Source organism: Aptenodytes patagonicus, chromosome 6, assembly GCF_965638725.1.
Source record: "Aptenodytes patagonicus chromosome 6, bAptPat1.pri.cur, whole genome shotgun sequence".
NCBI classification, from domain to species: domain Eukaryota; kingdom Metazoa; phylum Chordata; class Aves; order Sphenisciformes; family Spheniscidae; genus Aptenodytes; species Aptenodytes patagonicus.
The window spans coordinates 70,372,040-70,390,537 of NC_134954.1; the positions used below are offsets into that span (position 1 = coordinate 70,372,040).

An 18,498-nucleotide genomic window follows, 5' to 3' on the forward strand; every position below is an offset into this window, starting at 1 on the left:
GATTACAAATCTCATCATGATTGTATGACTCAGTCGTGTTTGGCTGGGAGTACTTCATGTTAAGTGTTGAGTGAGGTTTGAATATTCCCAATCATTAGAGTCCAACTTCTAGGCTTAAAAATTCTATTCCTGATAAGGTCTATTCTGACCTATTCTATACCTGATTAGGTCCTGATTAGGTCTGTGCAACTAGAACTTAAGGAAAAAAAAAATCAGAGCACGCAATACTTGAAGATATTTGAGATTTCTTAAGTACTAATAATGAGTTTATTACAGTGGTGTACATTCAAATTTATCGTCATCTTCACCACTAAAAGCACGTGCAATAGAGTATAAACTTTACACATAAACCTGATTATGTATAACTGAATGTGTTATTTTAAATTTTATTTAGCATTTGAAGATACTGAAAAGCCTTCAAGATAAGAAGGGACACTGTGAGATACTTTAAACCAATTTTATAGTTATGAATATGTAAAAGCATCCTTTCAGGTTATTACGTTATTCATCACCTTATAAAATCTCTTTAAAATTAAATCAGACATGCACTGATTTTTTAATATGAATAAAATACTTTCTTTCCTAGTACCTTAGCACTACCAGCTTCACTGTTTTATAAATGCATAATTGCAGCAACTGCTGCACTGTAACATGGGACATTTCACATAGAAGTGGCAAGCTCTGCAAACTTAGATTGTGGTTTAGCTGCACTATCTAGAAGCATTAACCAAAGTAATTAGTCTCTCTTTTCTGATGACTTTTCCTTTGGAGGGTCACTTTACGCTTATTCCAGTCGCTGAGATCACCAGTGGGACATTTAATGTACACAATCCAGCTTACTACAGCATTTTCCAATAAGAGATTTCATCCGAATCTACAATACTATACATAAAACACTGTGTTAATTTTCGTACGCATTTATGTGAAAAAGTTGTTGCTTCAATTGTATAAATATCTCCTCCATGATCAGATGCAGAATAAAAATGAGATGCCATCAGGTTTCCCAGGCCAAGAAAGCTAGAGCTGGTATGCTGAAAAGATGCTATCTTCTAAAAGGGAAATCCTAGGTAGTATATCAAATACTATCATTTACACTAATAGTGTATTTATTTATAGTAAATAGTAAAACAAGAAGTATGAAGGAAATAAAATAAGAAGTTCATACTTCAAGGGAAAAGGGTGTCAACCACAAAACCTCTTTTTCATGACAAAACAAAAATTAAAATATTTAAACAGGTTTACTGGGAAACTAATTATTTGTAACATCAAATATTAAATATGTGCTATGGTAACCTAATTAAAATCTAAGTCAAAGAGACATCATTTGGCACTGGATAAAAGATTATTGACAGAATATCAAACAGCGACAATATACAATTCTTGATAATTTTTGCACACGCTTTTAGCTTTCAGAGGCCAAACCTGGGCCAAGTTTTTCTGTGAAAAAAAACAAATATTCTTATGAAAATTAAATGCATTTATTTTCACAATTTTTGCTTTGAATTTGGCATCCTATTTGAGTAAAATCTCCATCAAGACGACACTCGTTCCCTAAATTGCAAAATACTAATGAAGGAAAAAAGAAATATCCTCCTTGCTCCCAACCTAATTTTCTTCCAATGTTTGTTCAAATTTCTGAAACCTTTCCTTAAAAAATGGAATTAGTATTACATCCTTAGAAAGCAATAGGAGTCTTTTGTACTCCCCCACCTGGCAATTACAACTTTTTGACTGGAAAAAAGTCTTTGTTCTTCTTGAAATAGTTAAGATTAGAAAGAAAAAGTCTGGGGTCATCCCCAGTCCTGAAAACATTCCCTAAAATAACAAAATACAGATGCATCCAGAAAGGACAAGAAGCTGAATAGGATGCTATGTAAAACGTTTAAAGGCAATAAATATGATTCAAGGATTTAAGGGATTTTGAACCCCACACTTGCCTGTCTCCTATTTTTTCTGCAGGAAGAATCTTTGCAGGGACTCACTAGAACTTTTGAGGGCTTGCTGGATTTTTAGTTTTACCCCAAAGGAATCAGAGTGCCATAACTTATGCTCATCCACATTTTTTTTTCAAGTTCTAAGAACAATTATTTCCACGCGAAGGATGGAAACAAGGTTCGCTGATACCAGTGAGTTTCAAACCTTAACCCTCAGAAAGACTAAAGTCAGTGTGCTCTGAGGATGTGTCAGTCCACGTACTAAGCTGCAAATGAAGAACAGAAATCTCTTCTCTCTGCATAATATACTGGTGTACAACGAGAGAACAAAATTCACAGGATATGTTACTGCTCATTTGTTCCTTGTTTAAGAAGGTCAGACATAAGAGAATAAGCAAAGAAGAATTCCTTACTGCTTACCACAAATTCTGGAAAAACGTTCAGGTAAGTCAACAAATGTGCTTAATGGTGGCTTTGTGAACTTATTCCACTACTGAGGCAAAACAGACAGACTGTGCAGAAATGGGAATGCAGTTTTACCCTGGATTATTCACAGCAAAGACATTGAGTTATTTTCGTTACCAGTGTAGTGGAGGTGAGACAAAAACAAATTGAAGACCAGGGGAAATTGTATATGAAGAAATAATACATCAGCATATTTACACAGCTTACACCTAATTATACCTCTTTTTTCTTTGGTGTCCTGTAAACCTCACTGAACTGCCAATTCAGTCAACTGCCAATTAAGTCATAAGGAATTTAGCTCATAAATATAGTCCACTTAGTCCCTACCTATTTCAAATAAGATACAAATGCAATTAAATTCTACTAGGACTTGCTAGCTCACGCTGTGTTTGTATGCACATACCAAAACCTCACAATCTGGGTTAAAACCATGAAGGAGCATTTCCCACAACACTCAAAAAAAATAATTCTAGTAATGACATTATTAATCCCCAATTACCTTGATGTCACTTCCGTTTAAACACATTCTGTTTATGCGACTGCCGTTTGGTCTGCTGGAATCAATCCAATAGATGAACTCTTCTCTATAGTCGAAGTCTATTGCGATCACATTGTTCAGCCCCTACAAAAAGAAGAAAAGTCCATTTATTCAAATGTTTGAATACAAACTGCTTGATAGCATTCAGAATGCAAAATACATTGCATGTGATATTCAAAATGCTTTATTTTACTGACCGCATATTTTTGAAGTACCTCTCTCATTTTCCCATACGTTAATTGTAAACAGAGTAAGATAAAAATTGTAACAGAAATAAATATGGTGACAAAGAACTATCTCACTTCAAAAATGCAGATGACGTATGAAACTAAATGAAGCTTCTGTGTTTTTCTTTCCTATTATTAAAATGAACTTTAACAGTAAATATTTTAACTTTTGCTCAATTTCTCTGTTATTTACTACCTTTGGCATTAGTTTGGCAAACTAGATGACATTCATTTTATAACAATAAACTCAGAACTAGCATAAAATTTATTATCTTTACTTAATGAAAACATTTCATTATTAATATAAATTAATCAGGAATTCAAAACTGTGATGGTCAAAAAAGCATTAATTTTAGTTCCTGAATAATGAGGTTTTAAATTCTTAGATGCTATGTTATAGGTACTGTGTGCATATATATATGTGTATACACACACACACACACACACAGAGCTAGTATATACACGAAGTGTGGAAGTTATAGATCCAGCATGCATCTGGAAGTCTCCTATGGCTCCAATTACTAAGCCAATACATTGTAAGAAAGAGTGGTGACCATATTTGAGGTACTCCTATAGGCTGGAAAGAGCAATCACATAATAACGGCTTTTCAGCCCAAATGGCAGACAAGGAAGGGAGGTATTGCACTCAGATGATGGCTCTTATTTCCTTATCTGAGAATTGGAAAGCCTTGCCCCATAATCTGCTTAACATTCTGATATGTAGTGAAGCCACAATTATTCTTAATATACAAAGATGTTGTTATCAATCAAAGATGGAGCAGCAGTGGTAAAAAGAACGAATGCAGTGTGCACTCCTTTTAAAACTGCAAGACCAGTTAATCAATTCTGTTATCAGCCTAATGACATTCTACTCTCGCGTAGGATCAGCAACTTGCCTCCTTAATGTAATTCCTAGTTGTAGAGGGGATGTGCTGGACCAGCCAGCTCTAAAATAAACAACTAAGAACAGCAATATTTAATTGTACAGAAAATGATACATGACTTATCTTCCAACTACTGTAATACTGTAAATCTATCTTTTGATCAAAATGCAGAGGAAAGGAGTGATTAGGTTGCACAAACCATTATTAAAGAAAGCCTGAAACAATACAGTGTTGGAGGACCATTCTCATTTTCAAAAATCACATATCCATGCACAGTGTTTTAACAAAACCAACTGCACTTCTGTCAGTCATAACTGTGCTGCAAAACACTTTTCTTGTCTCTTCTTCTATTAGTATAAATGCACCTACAGATAAACCTTCACCCCAAATTCTTAACAAAGGAGACACTAGGTGAATGAATACAAAAGACTATAAAAATTTTATAACATTCTAGAAATCAAAGTCAGTAATTTGTGAAAAAATAGCCTTATATCTACATATTCTACAACACTGTAAAAGTTTCTTATGTATCCAGACTGATAAAGAAAATTGACTGCCTGCAAGTCTTTGGTTTCAAGTGTTTTATTTTGGGTCAGTTTAGTTCCAATACTTATCAGAACATCAACTGCAGGTAAAATTACTTCTGTATATCTGCAGTAGAGTTCTCTATCCAGACATCATCTCCTCTTCGTGATCTACATGTCACTTTTAAGTCCTCCTAGCATAATTCTTTGTTATTTCTCATGTAATCTGCTTTTAGAAGGAACAGGGAAGCTTTCAAATGGCATCAGCTGCATTAGTCTCTCACCTTAAACCTGTGGTTTTGTTTGTTTCTGTTACACACAGCACATGGTACCCTAGGCTGTGATTTTTATTGCCTTGGTGCCCCAATTAAAAAAATGCAGGTAAAAATCACAAATAATGAGGAGGAAGATTCTTTCTATCTACTCTGTCTATGGAAACCCTAAGAATTTTGATGACTAGGAGCGAAGAAAATGGAAGGCAAAGAACATACATGAGACGCAATTCAAACAGTTGTACTATTTATGTATACTTGGAAAAAAAAAAAAGAGGAAAAAGCTGGCACATAACAACTCAGAGAAGACTGAATGAATTCCTACTTTCAGCTCCTTTACTCTGAGTTTCTATGAACAACTGTTAGAATGGCAAAGCACAGATCAAATACACAGAGAAGGGTGGTTTTGCTCCTTTGCCAGAGCAGCTCTGGTATTTGCCTTCATCTGGCAGATGTCTAAGAAAGAGCTGATCCATCATAACATTACAAGGACAAAAAGATGTCCTTATGAGGAAGACAGCCCACCTGTTCTGCTGGTATAGCTCCTTCTTTTGCTTTCAAATCTGGATGCTTTTAAAAATGCCGTATTTGTGGGATCAAAGGCCAGTAGGTTCAACGGCAGAGGTGTTTATTAGACTAGTGAATTAACGTGATATGGAAAACACAGATTCTCTTCAATGGCTGGAGCTACACGGTCTCTAACATACTGAAGAGGAGTCCATTAAATTCAAGACTGATGAAGCTCTGAGCCAATCTGTCAGCACCAACCATAAAGAAAATTTACTGTTGCTCCCCTCTTTCCACAGGCTTCTATTAATAGATATACCAGCAAAAGAGGAGAGAGGCAGTGAGATGTAAATGAGAGGTAGTCAGAAGGATTTCAGAAGAACAGACAGACTTTAACATAATGCTTGCTATGCTTAAATAAAGTCAATGTTTAATGCAAGATGGTTAATTTTGTAATTACTGTTGTGAAGACCTGAGCACCTCTCTTGTGACATTAAGATGCACAGCTTACTGACACAAGAAGCCACAAAAAGCCTAATGCTATTGACTGGCAATAACCGATTTTCTAGTCTTTCCACAATTCATTAATTCGTACTCAAGGAAATAGATGTTCTTATTAAAACGTATTTTGGAACTCTAATCTATGGTAAGTAACTACACTTAGGTGAAGCATAGAAGCAGAGCAGAAACTGCTAAAAATGACAGCTCTGTACTTACTGGGTGACTTTCTATTTTTGTAATTTTTTTCAAATAAGCTTTTTTTCCTATTATAATAATTTAGAGTAATTATTTTAAAAAATAGATTTAGTCAAAGATATATGTTCTTGGATTGTAATATTGTAAATCTTGGAATTGTCTGCCTAAATCAAAAAAATAGATTTGGATTATGACAGTAAGTAGCCCAAATAATACACAGCCAAATAGTTTTTTGGGTTTTTTTTTTTGAAAACTGAAATATATAAATTGCGCAAAACATATTGTGATGGAAGACGATCACAAATAACAATTTTTTTAGTACATCAGAATGACTGACGAAACAACTGCCTGAGCTTTAATCACGTCAAATTCAGATAAAATAGTCAATTTAAAATATTATAAAAAGTCTGAAGATACTGCAGTTGTTCTATGTTGCATACAATGCCAATTGTAGGATGATGTTTCTGTCAGTTCCACACTTTAGAAAAGAATAAAAGTATTGAGTTAAACTTAGAGCATGGTACTATGATTATACCTGTTTCAACAAAGTGTAGTTGGATCCATCAGTGCTAATTTTTCTTATTTCATGATGATCAGCCAGAATTAAGAAAGGTTCCTCATCTAAACCCCGGGAGAAAGAATATATTAGACTAGCTTTTACGTTAATTTATGGAAAATCAGGAATACAATGCTGAAATACAGATGGTTTGAAAAATAAATGTTACATGCTCTGATCAATGTTATGGATGAAAGAAATATTTAAAACATTCAAATGTTCCAAGAAAGATCAATGATGCAGTATAAAAATGAACAAAGCAATCAATTAGTATATCTTTCAATGTAATTTAATTTTTTTGCCTTTGTAATATGGGAACCATACTGTATTTTATGCTAATTTAATGTCAGAGGTTAAATTTGAAATATATTTCATAACACTGGTTTTAATTTCAACATTCACTTCCAAATTATCACTAAGACTATTATTTGTTACGGTTGCAAACCCAGCACATTTTGTCCATTTCTTTTTGAGATTTCAATACTCTGAACAGTAGAGACATAGAGAAACAGCTATTTGGACAAACCTTGATTCTCTACTTATGAACTGAAGCCAGATTTGGGTTTTTTACCCCTGGTTTTCTAGTTTTTTGCAAAAAATATTCCTTCAGATACTCATTCATGCCATCGCTTACTTTGAAACATCTCTGACACTGTTATACATAATAATAAAAACAAACAAACAAAAATTTTAAAAAGCTGTCTTTATTTTAGCTCTATTAACAGAGACCTCAGCTAAAATAAAAAAAACAAACCACTAATTATAATTTAAAATGTATTTAAGACTTGTATCTGCTGCTCATACATTCTGGAATGTAATGTGTTGTCCAACCTACTCTGCTCTTGTACTTGAATACATTGTACCACCTTGCTTGCATTTTATGTTCAAGTCAAGACATCCTTCAGTTCTTAAATGATCCGCGGCATCATCCTCAGCACTGTCTGCTAGTGGTTTGTGGAGAACGGCTGTAATGCTCTGCTCTGTTGTAAAATGTTCAAGGCAATTTATGCAAGAAATCAGCGTTAGGCCAAACATTCACACGTTGGCAACTCCTCGCAGCACAACCATCCTTGCCACAAACAGCTTTGTCATGATCACTTTTGCTGTTTGATCTATTACAACTCCAATAAACTGTACTATGATGTGTTCCAGCTCCCCTTCTCATTTGAGTGATCTATGGCTTCTAAATGTACGAGTGGCTTGGAAAGCATGAGATAGGAGTAAAGCAAAAAAGATACTGCATTTCTGCCCTCTCCTGTGTATCCTCTGATTACTCAGGGAAGCACCTGAGACAGGAATACGAGGCAGAAAGAGGTTCCAGTCTCCTTGTCATTTAGAAAGAAAATAGAAGTTTTTGATATTTAAAAACAAAACACAAACAACTTTTCGCAAGACTGGAATAAAGAGGAGTCTGCTCAAGCTGAAGGTTGCCTGCACTACGAAGGAAATCCAGCAGAACGCAGTAATGTTTTTTTTTTCTTTCCTGTTGACATTTTGCTCTTCCTTTCACTGTTCTAGCGAATCCTACTCACTGAAGCCCATAAAAATAACATCAGTGGCATAGACAGAGGGGTGAGGAAATAACCAGTGTTCTTATGTATCTTGAACTTTATTGCGTGTTACGTATAAGACTGGTGGATTTCATACGCTATAGGAATAATGGATTTTGCAATTTCTACTATTCTTTCCTGTCCCACCTTTTCATACCAGGAAGTTTGAAGTACATTCTAATATTCTAAAGTTGATGAAATAAACCAGCAGAAGTCTTTTAAACGCTTATCATAAACATATTACTATCATGTGATCCAGAAGTAGAATTAAGTGATGTATCTTAACTTTCCTAATACTTTTTCTAATAAGTTACTAATTCAAACTTTCATAATCCACTGTAACTATTCACAACAAATGATTTGAGCACAATACATACTAAAAATAGAACTTATCCCATTCAAACATTGAATCACATTCCTATTGTTTATTGAAGTAGTGTGCTTCAAAGTAACTCTGTTTATCTTGCATAAAAGGGTAACACAGACCTTGGGGCTAAGGTATTCCATAAATTATTTTGGATACAGCTGTTGATTTTTTAAAAAAAAAAAAGTGATACCTGAAAGCGATTTGCAGCCGTTTAGGTTATCAGGCTGTATTTCATACCCGTCTACACACAAGCATTTGTAGGTTCCATATGTATTGATGCATTGCTGGCTACAGGGAAATCCAGATGAACATTCATCAATATCTATACATGTTTTGCCATCATCCTTCAGCAGGAATCCAGGCCAGCATTTGCACTGGGAAAGAAAAACAAATACATTCAATTTTGAATTACTCATTGATTCTGTTACCTTATGTACTTTCTTCTGAATGTATATATATATCTAAAATTTTTCATGTAGTCTCAGTTTTTCAAGTAACATCTAAATTACATTGCTATTTATACTGTTTACAGGCAGACATACCTACATTTCTTTTCAACTATTGCTGGTGTGACCCTAAGTACCATTCCCTCCCAAATAACCCTGTAGAATGAGTAATTACTCTTTCTTCTTTAACTGAAGAAAAAGTAAAACACACCTTTTAAAAAATATGGAAAGGATTCTTCCATGAAAATAATGATGGATGGACCCTTTGGAGTTCTTTATTTTCAAGTACACGTGTGCTTTTTGGTAAAGATATACAGTTTTTAATAATTTTTCTTGAAGCATTGATAACATCTATCATTCTGTGTAACAAATACAGTAATGTGAATGAGAATTCTTGAAGCTAATTTTTATTGGGGTCTGACGATCGCCGTGGCAAGCTTATCACATACAATATGAGTGATGCAAAATACAAGTGGGTAGAGTGGTTTTGAAACAGGGGCATAGTTTCATCAATGGAAAACTTTGTGTCATGTTCCCTCCTGTATTCTCTGTATTACTCTCTGCAGAGACCCATGACGTGCTTTCTCCACAATGATGCTACCTCAACAAGGTTTTTGCTGTACCCAACCTCGTCTCCAGCTCTCTGGTCTATGGCCTCCCGACTAGGACATGGTTTCAGAGGTTTGAATACCTTTAGAGCGAAGCCATGTCAGACAGATTTTATTTAGTTCTCAGTGGGCCAATATTCTACTAAAAAGATGAAACATTTTGGGGTGCAGTTAGGGTTACTTCAGACTTAAAACCCTGAAAAAAATCTCTCTTCTAGTCTCAGCTTCTATTTACAGGCTAGTGCAGTCAGTGGCTAGGGTTTACGTAATACCCAAGAAGTATTCCTCTCTACGTCTCAAGGCCAAAAAGCAGATTCAGGTGATTCAGAAAACACCACCACATGCAGACAACTAACGGTTTTATTCTGCAACTGAGGCAATTATACTTTGTTTAAATATTTCTGTAGATGTCTTTGACTTAGAAAAAAATTTGTAGAAAACTCTTACTCCTGCTATTCACTCCTATGCGTTTTCCTTTTTCACAACTGATTTTCAGTGCTCTGTATACATCAGTATGATTTGTTGTATTTAAAGCATTGTATGTTCTTTTCCATAGGTTTAAAGTATGTATCGTACCAGGTTTTTATACAATTGGCAATTGTTTGCTTACTGGAAATAAAAATTTGAATGTTCTTACTATGGTAGGTAAGCTACTTCATTACAGGGAAGTCCAACACACTAGAGTTTTATTATAATCACGCAGTAGTTAAGAAGCAGTTAAGAATTAAGAATTTGCATTATATTACACCACATTTTGTAATTATTCACCTTGTATCCAACAGGAAGATCCTGACAATCTTGAGAACAGCCACTAACTTTCTTACTGAGGCATTCATTAATGTGGCAGCTTTTCTCATCAGATCCATCACTACAATCTTCTTTGTTATCACAAACATCCCTTTGAGGAATACACTTGCCATTTTTGCACATAAAAAAAGAGCTGTTACATGACTGCTCTGGAAAACAAAAAAGAGAACACAACTTTGTGTAGTCTATTAGTATTTGGAATGAATTTTCTCATGGACCAGCTGCATAATGTGTGCATGTGAGATGAAACAATTGTGTAAAAATTGAATATTCATTTCTTACTGATAGTATTATAATACCTTTTTACATTTCAGTGTCTTTAAACATTTATTCCTCTCCTGGAAAATGTGTGGATACTTCAACTTGTTATTCCCTCCTACACATTTGTTTTCATTTAATTGAGAATCTGCTACATTATCTCTGCACAAAATATATTTCTATAGTTTGCAAAACTTAAAAAGCATGGCTTCTCTCCTCTGGATGCTCAGGTGTTTAGTGACATGACTGACTGAATTCTGACGCATTCCTTGTCTGAGGACACGCATGCATGTTTTTTTTTTCCTGTTTGGCAAAGCTTGAATACATTGGCTCAGCTACATTCAGGTTCTTCAAATCAGAATCAGAACACTTATATTTAAAGCAGGTATGTTGCCTTACCTCAAAGCAAATGAGTGATTTCCGTCAAAATTGGTATAAAGGACTGGGCTACTGTACAATAAAGTCATAAGGTCTAAACAGAAGAATTGGTCTTTCAAAAAGCCACAGAACAGGATATGATATACACACCAGGATTCATTTTCCACTCAAAAACCAATCAGACCTCAGCAAACTTATGCCAGTAGAAAATACCAATAAAACAAATCAGATTTGGTCAGTAATTTACTAATAAAAATAGACCAGAGTTTAATACAGGAAGAACAACCTAACATCCTCTTTTGTACGATCTACTTCTGTGCGATGAGTATATTAAATTTATTAAACATTTTCAGGACAAGCTATAAACTTTGACAATAATTATGTTAATATAATCTTATTTTAGTACTAGCAGAATTCATGCATTAATGAACTAGCAGCCATCTTATGCCATAGGAACTGATGGCTTGAACTTTGTGAGCTGAGATTTTGGATGCTGAGGACTGACAACACATTCTCCTTGCAAGACATAAGGAATATCAACATGAAAGCACTGGAGATTTAAGCTACGAGGTTTTACATCTGCCTATCTACAATCCTAAACCATTGCTTTCCAAAAAGAAAGGTCACACACGTTATTCAAAAAAGTAAATACGAACCTGAACTTTTGCATTTTATGTTTATAGGTGCTTCATCAGAATGGTCTGGGCAGTCAAAATCACCGTCACATTGCCACTGGGAATTTAACAGGCATCTTCCATCAGCACAAGTGAACTCTCCAGGACGACAGTGACGATACCCTAGAAAATACAGCAGTCAATGACTTCATATGTTGCTTCATACTTTCGACATAAAATTTTGCATATACAAGGCAATGTAAGTAAAAGTATCTTTTGTTCCGTAAAGAGATACAAAGCATTATATGCTTATACGCGAGTGCCTACCAACAAAGAGAGAAATCAAATGTCTCTTATGCAGCACAGTATAGTCACGAAACAATTCCCACATATGTAAAACATATTTATGCAGCTCTCAATCATAAATACATTTTCTTTCAGGTGTAATTTAACTTTCCGCTATTATTAGGAAATAGCTTTCTAACAGACGTTTTAGGAATTACTATACCCAACAAATATTTTTGTGATATGCTTTCTACTGTATGCTTTCCCTTTAAAACACACAGAACACTAAACAATTTAACCACACTAAACATGCATTTTCCAAGATGGCCACAAAATCAATATACATAAGACATACACATTTTCAAAGTTGAAGTAGATTTTGAACAGAAAATTATAATATATAGTGAAGTAAAGAAACCACAGACAGGCATTTGCTTCTTAGAACACCTAGGAGTGTTTAACCTAGAGTTCAAAACCAACAAAGCAGTAGAAAAATTTAGAAAAGTCAGCACAAATTTAGTTCTTTCTATTCAATTTTGAAACATGAAAGTTGAAAAATTCCCAGAGGGAAAATCACATTCTATTTGTAGGATATTTACTTGTAGGATTCAGTACACTAAACCAACTGCTACAAAACTTATGTTCCTGTTTGGGAAAGAAAAGCGTAACTTTTCCTGTATTCTATGTGTATAAATTCTGCCTCAAATACTCTGTAGTCTTTTAAAAGAGCCTTGAAAGCAAGCCTTGATTTAGTTTAAAACTCAAGAAAAAAAAATAAAGTAAATATGGTTATAAAGTAAGAATTACGTAGCAATACCCGTTCTGATTTTAAAGAATGATTTTGCAACATTTAAAAAAAAAATTACACTGAATTGTGTTTAACCTTCTTTCCTCTTGAAAAAAAATGCAGATTTTAAGCTCCAAAAATTGATTCTTCCAAGAAATAAATCCAAATTATAACTACTGAAGCTTTGATTTGACTACTAAAGCTGTGAACATCTGAAACGAGCACTCATAACTTTCTACTCTCTAGAAGTAGAAAGTTAATACTTGTTTAAAGTTAATATTTGTTCTTTTTTTCAAATTATCGTATTTCCTGCTATGTAATATAGCTTTTTTTCTGATAGCAGATGAAGACATAACATTTGACAGTCTGGGATGAGATATCCCTCTCCATCAAGAGCTTTAAACCTCTTGTATATCTTTAGTAGTCATTTAGAAATGTGTTAATGTACTATTTTCAAAATGCAGTATGTTATTACATCAATTACAAACATTAAAATAATTAAAATAATTCTGTGGTCTCCTGAAGGTTTGGGTTTTTTTTTTCCTCTTTTTTACATAGATCATGCTTGAAAGAAGATAGGCTGGCTTGATACGGAAAAAAGGTGAAATATTTTGGTTGTCTGAGACTGTGCAGTTTTCACAGACCAACAGCTTTACCTCACGTCTGCAGCATTTCACAAGTATGTCATCATCAGAAAGGTCATCACAAACATGCAGAACAAGGGCATCTGCTTAATATTGCCTCTGCTCTGGATGGCAGGACATAAAGAAACTGGAAACTGAAACGAAAAACTCCTTCCTATTCCTGTATTTGTCTTTTGATCAGCCACATAAACAAAGTATTTAATCTTCTTGATGAAATTTCATATTCTTGAATAGAATTTCTAATTTTTTTTTTTAATGTTCAGGAACATAAGAAATACCTTACAGGATGAGAGAGTGGCTCATCTAGCTCAGTATTCTGTGTCTGACAGCAGCAATAGGAGATGCAATTTAGGGACAATGTATTTTGTTCTCATGCTCTCCCCAGCTTGAATTACTGTTTTTTTTTGTGTACTAGTAATTAATTATTAAGAATTCATAAAAAAGACAGGATTATACAATGGAATCAAAACTTGTACCAAAGGAATTTTCCGGGATTAGAATAATTGTGAACTTTTAAAAATCTGTTTAGATGCAAAGTCTGATACAAGTAAAAACTGGTTACTCCAATCACCAGTCCCATTTTTACATTATATCTGAATAATACTCTAGAAAAAACAAGAAAATATACCTTTAAATGATACAGATGAAAAAAAAAAAAATCTAGATTTTTAAATAGATTCCCTTAATTCAGCTTTTAGGAATATATTTCAAACCAAATTTCATCCCATTCAGCAGACTGGCTGCTGAAGAGAATCATTTTTTTTGGATATCAAGATGCAAAGGTCTAGCTCTAGAAATTAATAGAGCTACGCTTAGGCTACCTAGTTTGCAGTCAAATCAGAAATCGCATGTTTAAAATCTTGGTGAATTAGGCAGTTTATTTTTACATCCTGACAAGACCTTGAAAAGTCTGTTTTGGAATTTGATTCCTACTCTCTGAGAGCAGTTCCCTTTCTCATAAAAGAATGTAACCCTTTCCTAAAATTACACTATAACAAGTTCACCATACTAGTGACACACTAAGGTGTGTATTTGATTACTAGCTAACAGAAATTGCATTGGAGCAGTGCAACACGTAACAAATGTTGCTGCAGATTTCAGTTTACTCAGTAGAAATTAAATAGAGCCAGTGTCTGAAGGCAGGTCTGTGCTACAATTAGATCAGGAGTTTGTACATCCTCTGCTTCTGTTGCTGTTTCCTCCTCCTGCCTCTTTCCAAAAGTCTGTCAAACCGTCACTATTTATTTGTCGGTATTTTAAGGGACCATGTATGTGATGCTATAGAAAACAAATGAAATACACCAGCAAGAAATTATAAGCATGTAGAAAAAAATGCACCTATTTTTGAAGTTTGTGACTGTTTAGTTCTAAATACTTATTTAGGAATTGAAGACTGCTTCCAAGTAAAATCTGATCAGAAAGGTTCTCCTACTCCCCCCACCATTCAACTTGATCATACAGTGCTAAACAGAGGAACAAACCCATAATGGGTCACTTTCTGTAAAGGGTTCTGGCACGCATAAACCATTACTAACAGAGGAAATAGTTTACAGTTTCATTATTGTGTCGGTCCACTCTCACAGCCTCCTTTTGGCAAAATGGCCTGGATAACCACAGCTGTTAAGATAGCAACGTGAGCGTAACAGCGTCTGCTTCGAACCTGGCAGGATGGGTACACCAAGTGGAGTTGCCTATCCGACCTCATGGAGAGCTACAGCCCTCTGTGGATTAGGGGGCATGTGTGCTTGTAACCCTGTGTCCCGGGCTGGGGCAGAAGGTGCACCTAACTCTGCTCTGTGTGTGTCTGTGTGTTCAGAACTTGTTGGGACTAGTTATAAAACGGTGTTTAAAAATGCGTAAGATATATCAACATTTTACAGGTGTGATTTACCCATTGCATTTCTGCTATTGATATTGAATGTATAGTTCACCGATTTCCAATGAGTTATCTGTCATTAATAAATCAATAACCTGCTTCAATCCTGATTTGGTTTGAACTACATGAACTAAGCAGTTTTTCCCTACAACAGCTTACTGTTGCAAACTGCTCCTTTCAAAACACCATGTAGTTTACATAAGTGAAAAGCAAACGGAGTTTGCTTAGGAAAGGTGTGTTTGTTCCCTTCTTTCTTCAAGGATCTAGAAGTCTACGCTGACAAGCGGTGTGGCGCAGTAAGGGAGGAGCAGTAGAATGAAACAGCTGGTAAGGAGAACCCAATATCCACACTAGATGCATTTCAGGATTTTACTTCACGCTAGCTCTCTTCTTCATGCCCACTACTGGCTGAAGTATACTAGCTGGCTCAGCTTCAGAGGGTTTTTGTGCTTTTTCTCCTACCAGTTCACTTGCTTCGACACGGGTCCATGTGAGCCAAAACACAGTATGTGGGGGTGAGTGGGAGACTCGCTTCAAAGGTGCTCTCCTGATCTGACCTGTCTTATGTTGACGTGGCAGGAATGCCTGTTGCCTCTTAAGTACCAGCCTACTTCTGGTGAGCATGGAGAGAAAAAGGACAATTTCGTGACTGCCCAGTTCATCACAGGAACAGATTTTTTTTCCATGTCATATACAGTTCTAAGTGATGTTGATGAAACCTGTTCTTTATATGACCAGCAAACAAGTAAGTTCTTATTTGCTCCATTATATTCTTTTCCTAAAATGTTCCATTACGTTTGACTCAAACTTTAGATGAAAAATTTTACTAAATGCAAATACCAAACATGCTTTTTCTTACAATCTTTGGATGTCTGCTTGCATCATTTATGCACATACACTCTTCAGGTGGTGCGTACAATAGAAATGCCTAAAATACACAGCTAGCTAATCTTCCGCTGTGGTCCTCATCTCTTGAGCACATTTAATAGAGTAAATAAGCAATATAGACTTTAACTGCACAAAATCAGGCATGATAATCAATAACTTGCCTTTTTGGACAGAATATTTGCTCTGTATTTTCCATAAATATTATTTAGATAGATGGATGTTTCTGAGTATGGCACCTAGATATACTGTACAGACATTCACGTAATATAAGAAACCCTAAATTCATATGAATGGTGAAAATTAAACATTCACATATGGCTTTAGCTGATATCATTTAACTGCAGCTATAATCATGACAGAGATGTTTCATTATTTGATAGGAAAACCGTGTATGGAGACAAAGATATATAAGAAAGATAAACATAATGAACAAGAAATTATAGTCTGTACATTTTTAAATTCTGTTAAATGTTATTAGCAATCAACTGTAAGTCACAACTATAGCAAATAATTTGTCATTGTAGCTCCAGCTCCAAGTTAATACCAAGTTGTATTCATTAATGCATAATTTAAAAGTTAACATTAAAACAATTTTAAAAAGCAAAGAGCTTTCTTTTTCAATAGTGACTTAAAGTAACAGACCTTGCAGAAGGCCTTAGAGTTAACAGTCCGAAATTTTTCTGTTTACTCTACTTTTGTTATACTTGCCACATTCCAGAGATTCATCTGATCCATCTCCACAGTCGTCATCATGGTCACATACAAACTGTTTGGGAATGCAGACTTTGTTATGGCACATGAAAGCATTCTCATCACAGGTGTTATTAGGAGCTAAGGAAAATACAGTACATAAAAATAAATGAAACTGAGAACAGTAAGATATACAGCAATTTTCTTACAGAAAGCTGCAATGAGAAGTAGTTAGTCTGAGTGGATTCAATGGAAATAACCATAACTTTTGAGTCATACAAAAAGCACCACACAATTCAATAGCAGAAAAAGCTAATCATCACCACAAAGATAGCTAAAGAAGTAAGGATAGCTAAAATCTCATGTAATCCCAGACAGAAGGGCTTCAGAAGTTGCAGACGATGTCTACAACTAACCTAAGGTCTGTCTCTGAGGAAAAGAACATTTGGGAAGTAGGGACGTCCTTCCTATGTTACTCTGCTTCTGAACAAAAGCTCTTTAAAATCTGTAAATAGTCAAAATATAACTCAGCCTAGAAATGGTAAGTGATAGAATATGCATTCAGTGGAGGGAACATATTTCAATATTTTTAACCTATACCATTTTTATATCCATTAATAAAACAAAACCCCTAATGAAACTACTACTGAACTCCTGACACTTTTAATAGAAACGTATCTGAGAAGAATGGAAGTAACAGTTTACAGGGCAAGAGATGTCAAGATCTGAACAATTAGCCAGAATAAATTGGAGACAGAACTGTATCTCCCTTTTTGATGCACAACCTCCCTGACATGCAGCAGCATTTTCTTCAGGAAGAGGAATAAAAATGCATAGTCAATAATGTGCTAATTTTAATTAGTAAACATGCTGTAGAATGTCTATGACGTGACACACATACTGATCTTCAGCTGGTGTGCCTCAGTATATACTAACAAAACCTCAAGATGTTAGGCTGATTAAAACATTGAAGGATCCTGGTGTGTCTGCTCACACGTGGTCCATCAATCTTTAGAACAATCTTGACAGTATAAGGGTACAAGACTACAGACATAAACAGTATCTGGATATTGTAAAGGCAAAAGTACCACGAAAAGAAACACTATACATTTTTAACATGCAAACATACCGCAGCCTGCTGTCGACAGTTCATCACTTCCGTTAGGACAGTCTCTCTCACCGTCACAAAGCCAGTGTTGGGGAACACAGGCATGGGAGCCTAAGCAACTGAACGTATCTGCTGCGCAGGTCACTGAACCTGAAAAAACATTACATGTGAGTGCTGAACATGTTTTAACTGATTTTTTTTTTTTTTTTTTTTAAATGGGTAATAACGGGGTAAGGGGGTTTTATTTTAAAATAAAGCTGAAAGAAGATTTTGTTCTGCACGGTATGATAAACGTACTGGCTAAGACTGTATTGTACAGTAAAATTTTGACAATCTACTATTTCTTCCATTCTTTCCATTTATTCAGTCTCTTAATTTTCTGCAAGGAAATTTAATTTACCATACTTCATGAAAACTATCCAACAGAGCAACTTTTCAAACCAATTTTGGTCTTTATATTTGACTGCATGTTTGGACTGATCAAACAAAGGAAGTCATCTTGTAAACCACGTAATCCTCACATCACTATTATCTATGCCAGGAGGCTAAAGGTATTCAAAACTTGCATGAGTCAGCCCCATGTAGAAGA

At 35.0% G+C, this 18,498-nt stretch overlaps 1 protein-coding gene across 3 annotated transcripts in view; it reads right to left on the reverse strand.

The window, feature by feature from the left end:
• Nucleotides 1-18,498, reverse strand: part of LRP1B (LDL receptor related protein 1B) — a 780,133-nt gene that overhangs the window by 117,782 nt on the left and 643,853 nt on the right. For all 3 annotated transcript variants that reach the window (XM_076343117.1, XM_076343116.1, XM_076343115.1), the window contains 7 exons: nucleotides 17,931-18,059; nucleotides 16,820-16,942; nucleotides 11,674-11,814; nucleotides 10,343-10,530; nucleotides 8,711-8,894; nucleotides 6,583-6,668; nucleotides 2,899-3,021 (listed from right to left, as the gene is read on the reverse strand). In XM_076343117.1, the coding sequence (XP_076199232.1) occupies nucleotides 2,899-3,021; nucleotides 6,583-6,668; nucleotides 8,711-8,894; nucleotides 10,343-10,530; nucleotides 11,674-11,814; nucleotides 16,820-16,942; nucleotides 17,931-18,059 (974 nt within the window). The remainder of the gene's footprint in view (nucleotides 1-2,898; nucleotides 3,022-6,582; nucleotides 6,669-8,710; nucleotides 8,895-10,342; nucleotides 10,531-11,673; nucleotides 11,815-16,819; nucleotides 16,943-17,930; nucleotides 18,060-18,498) is intronic.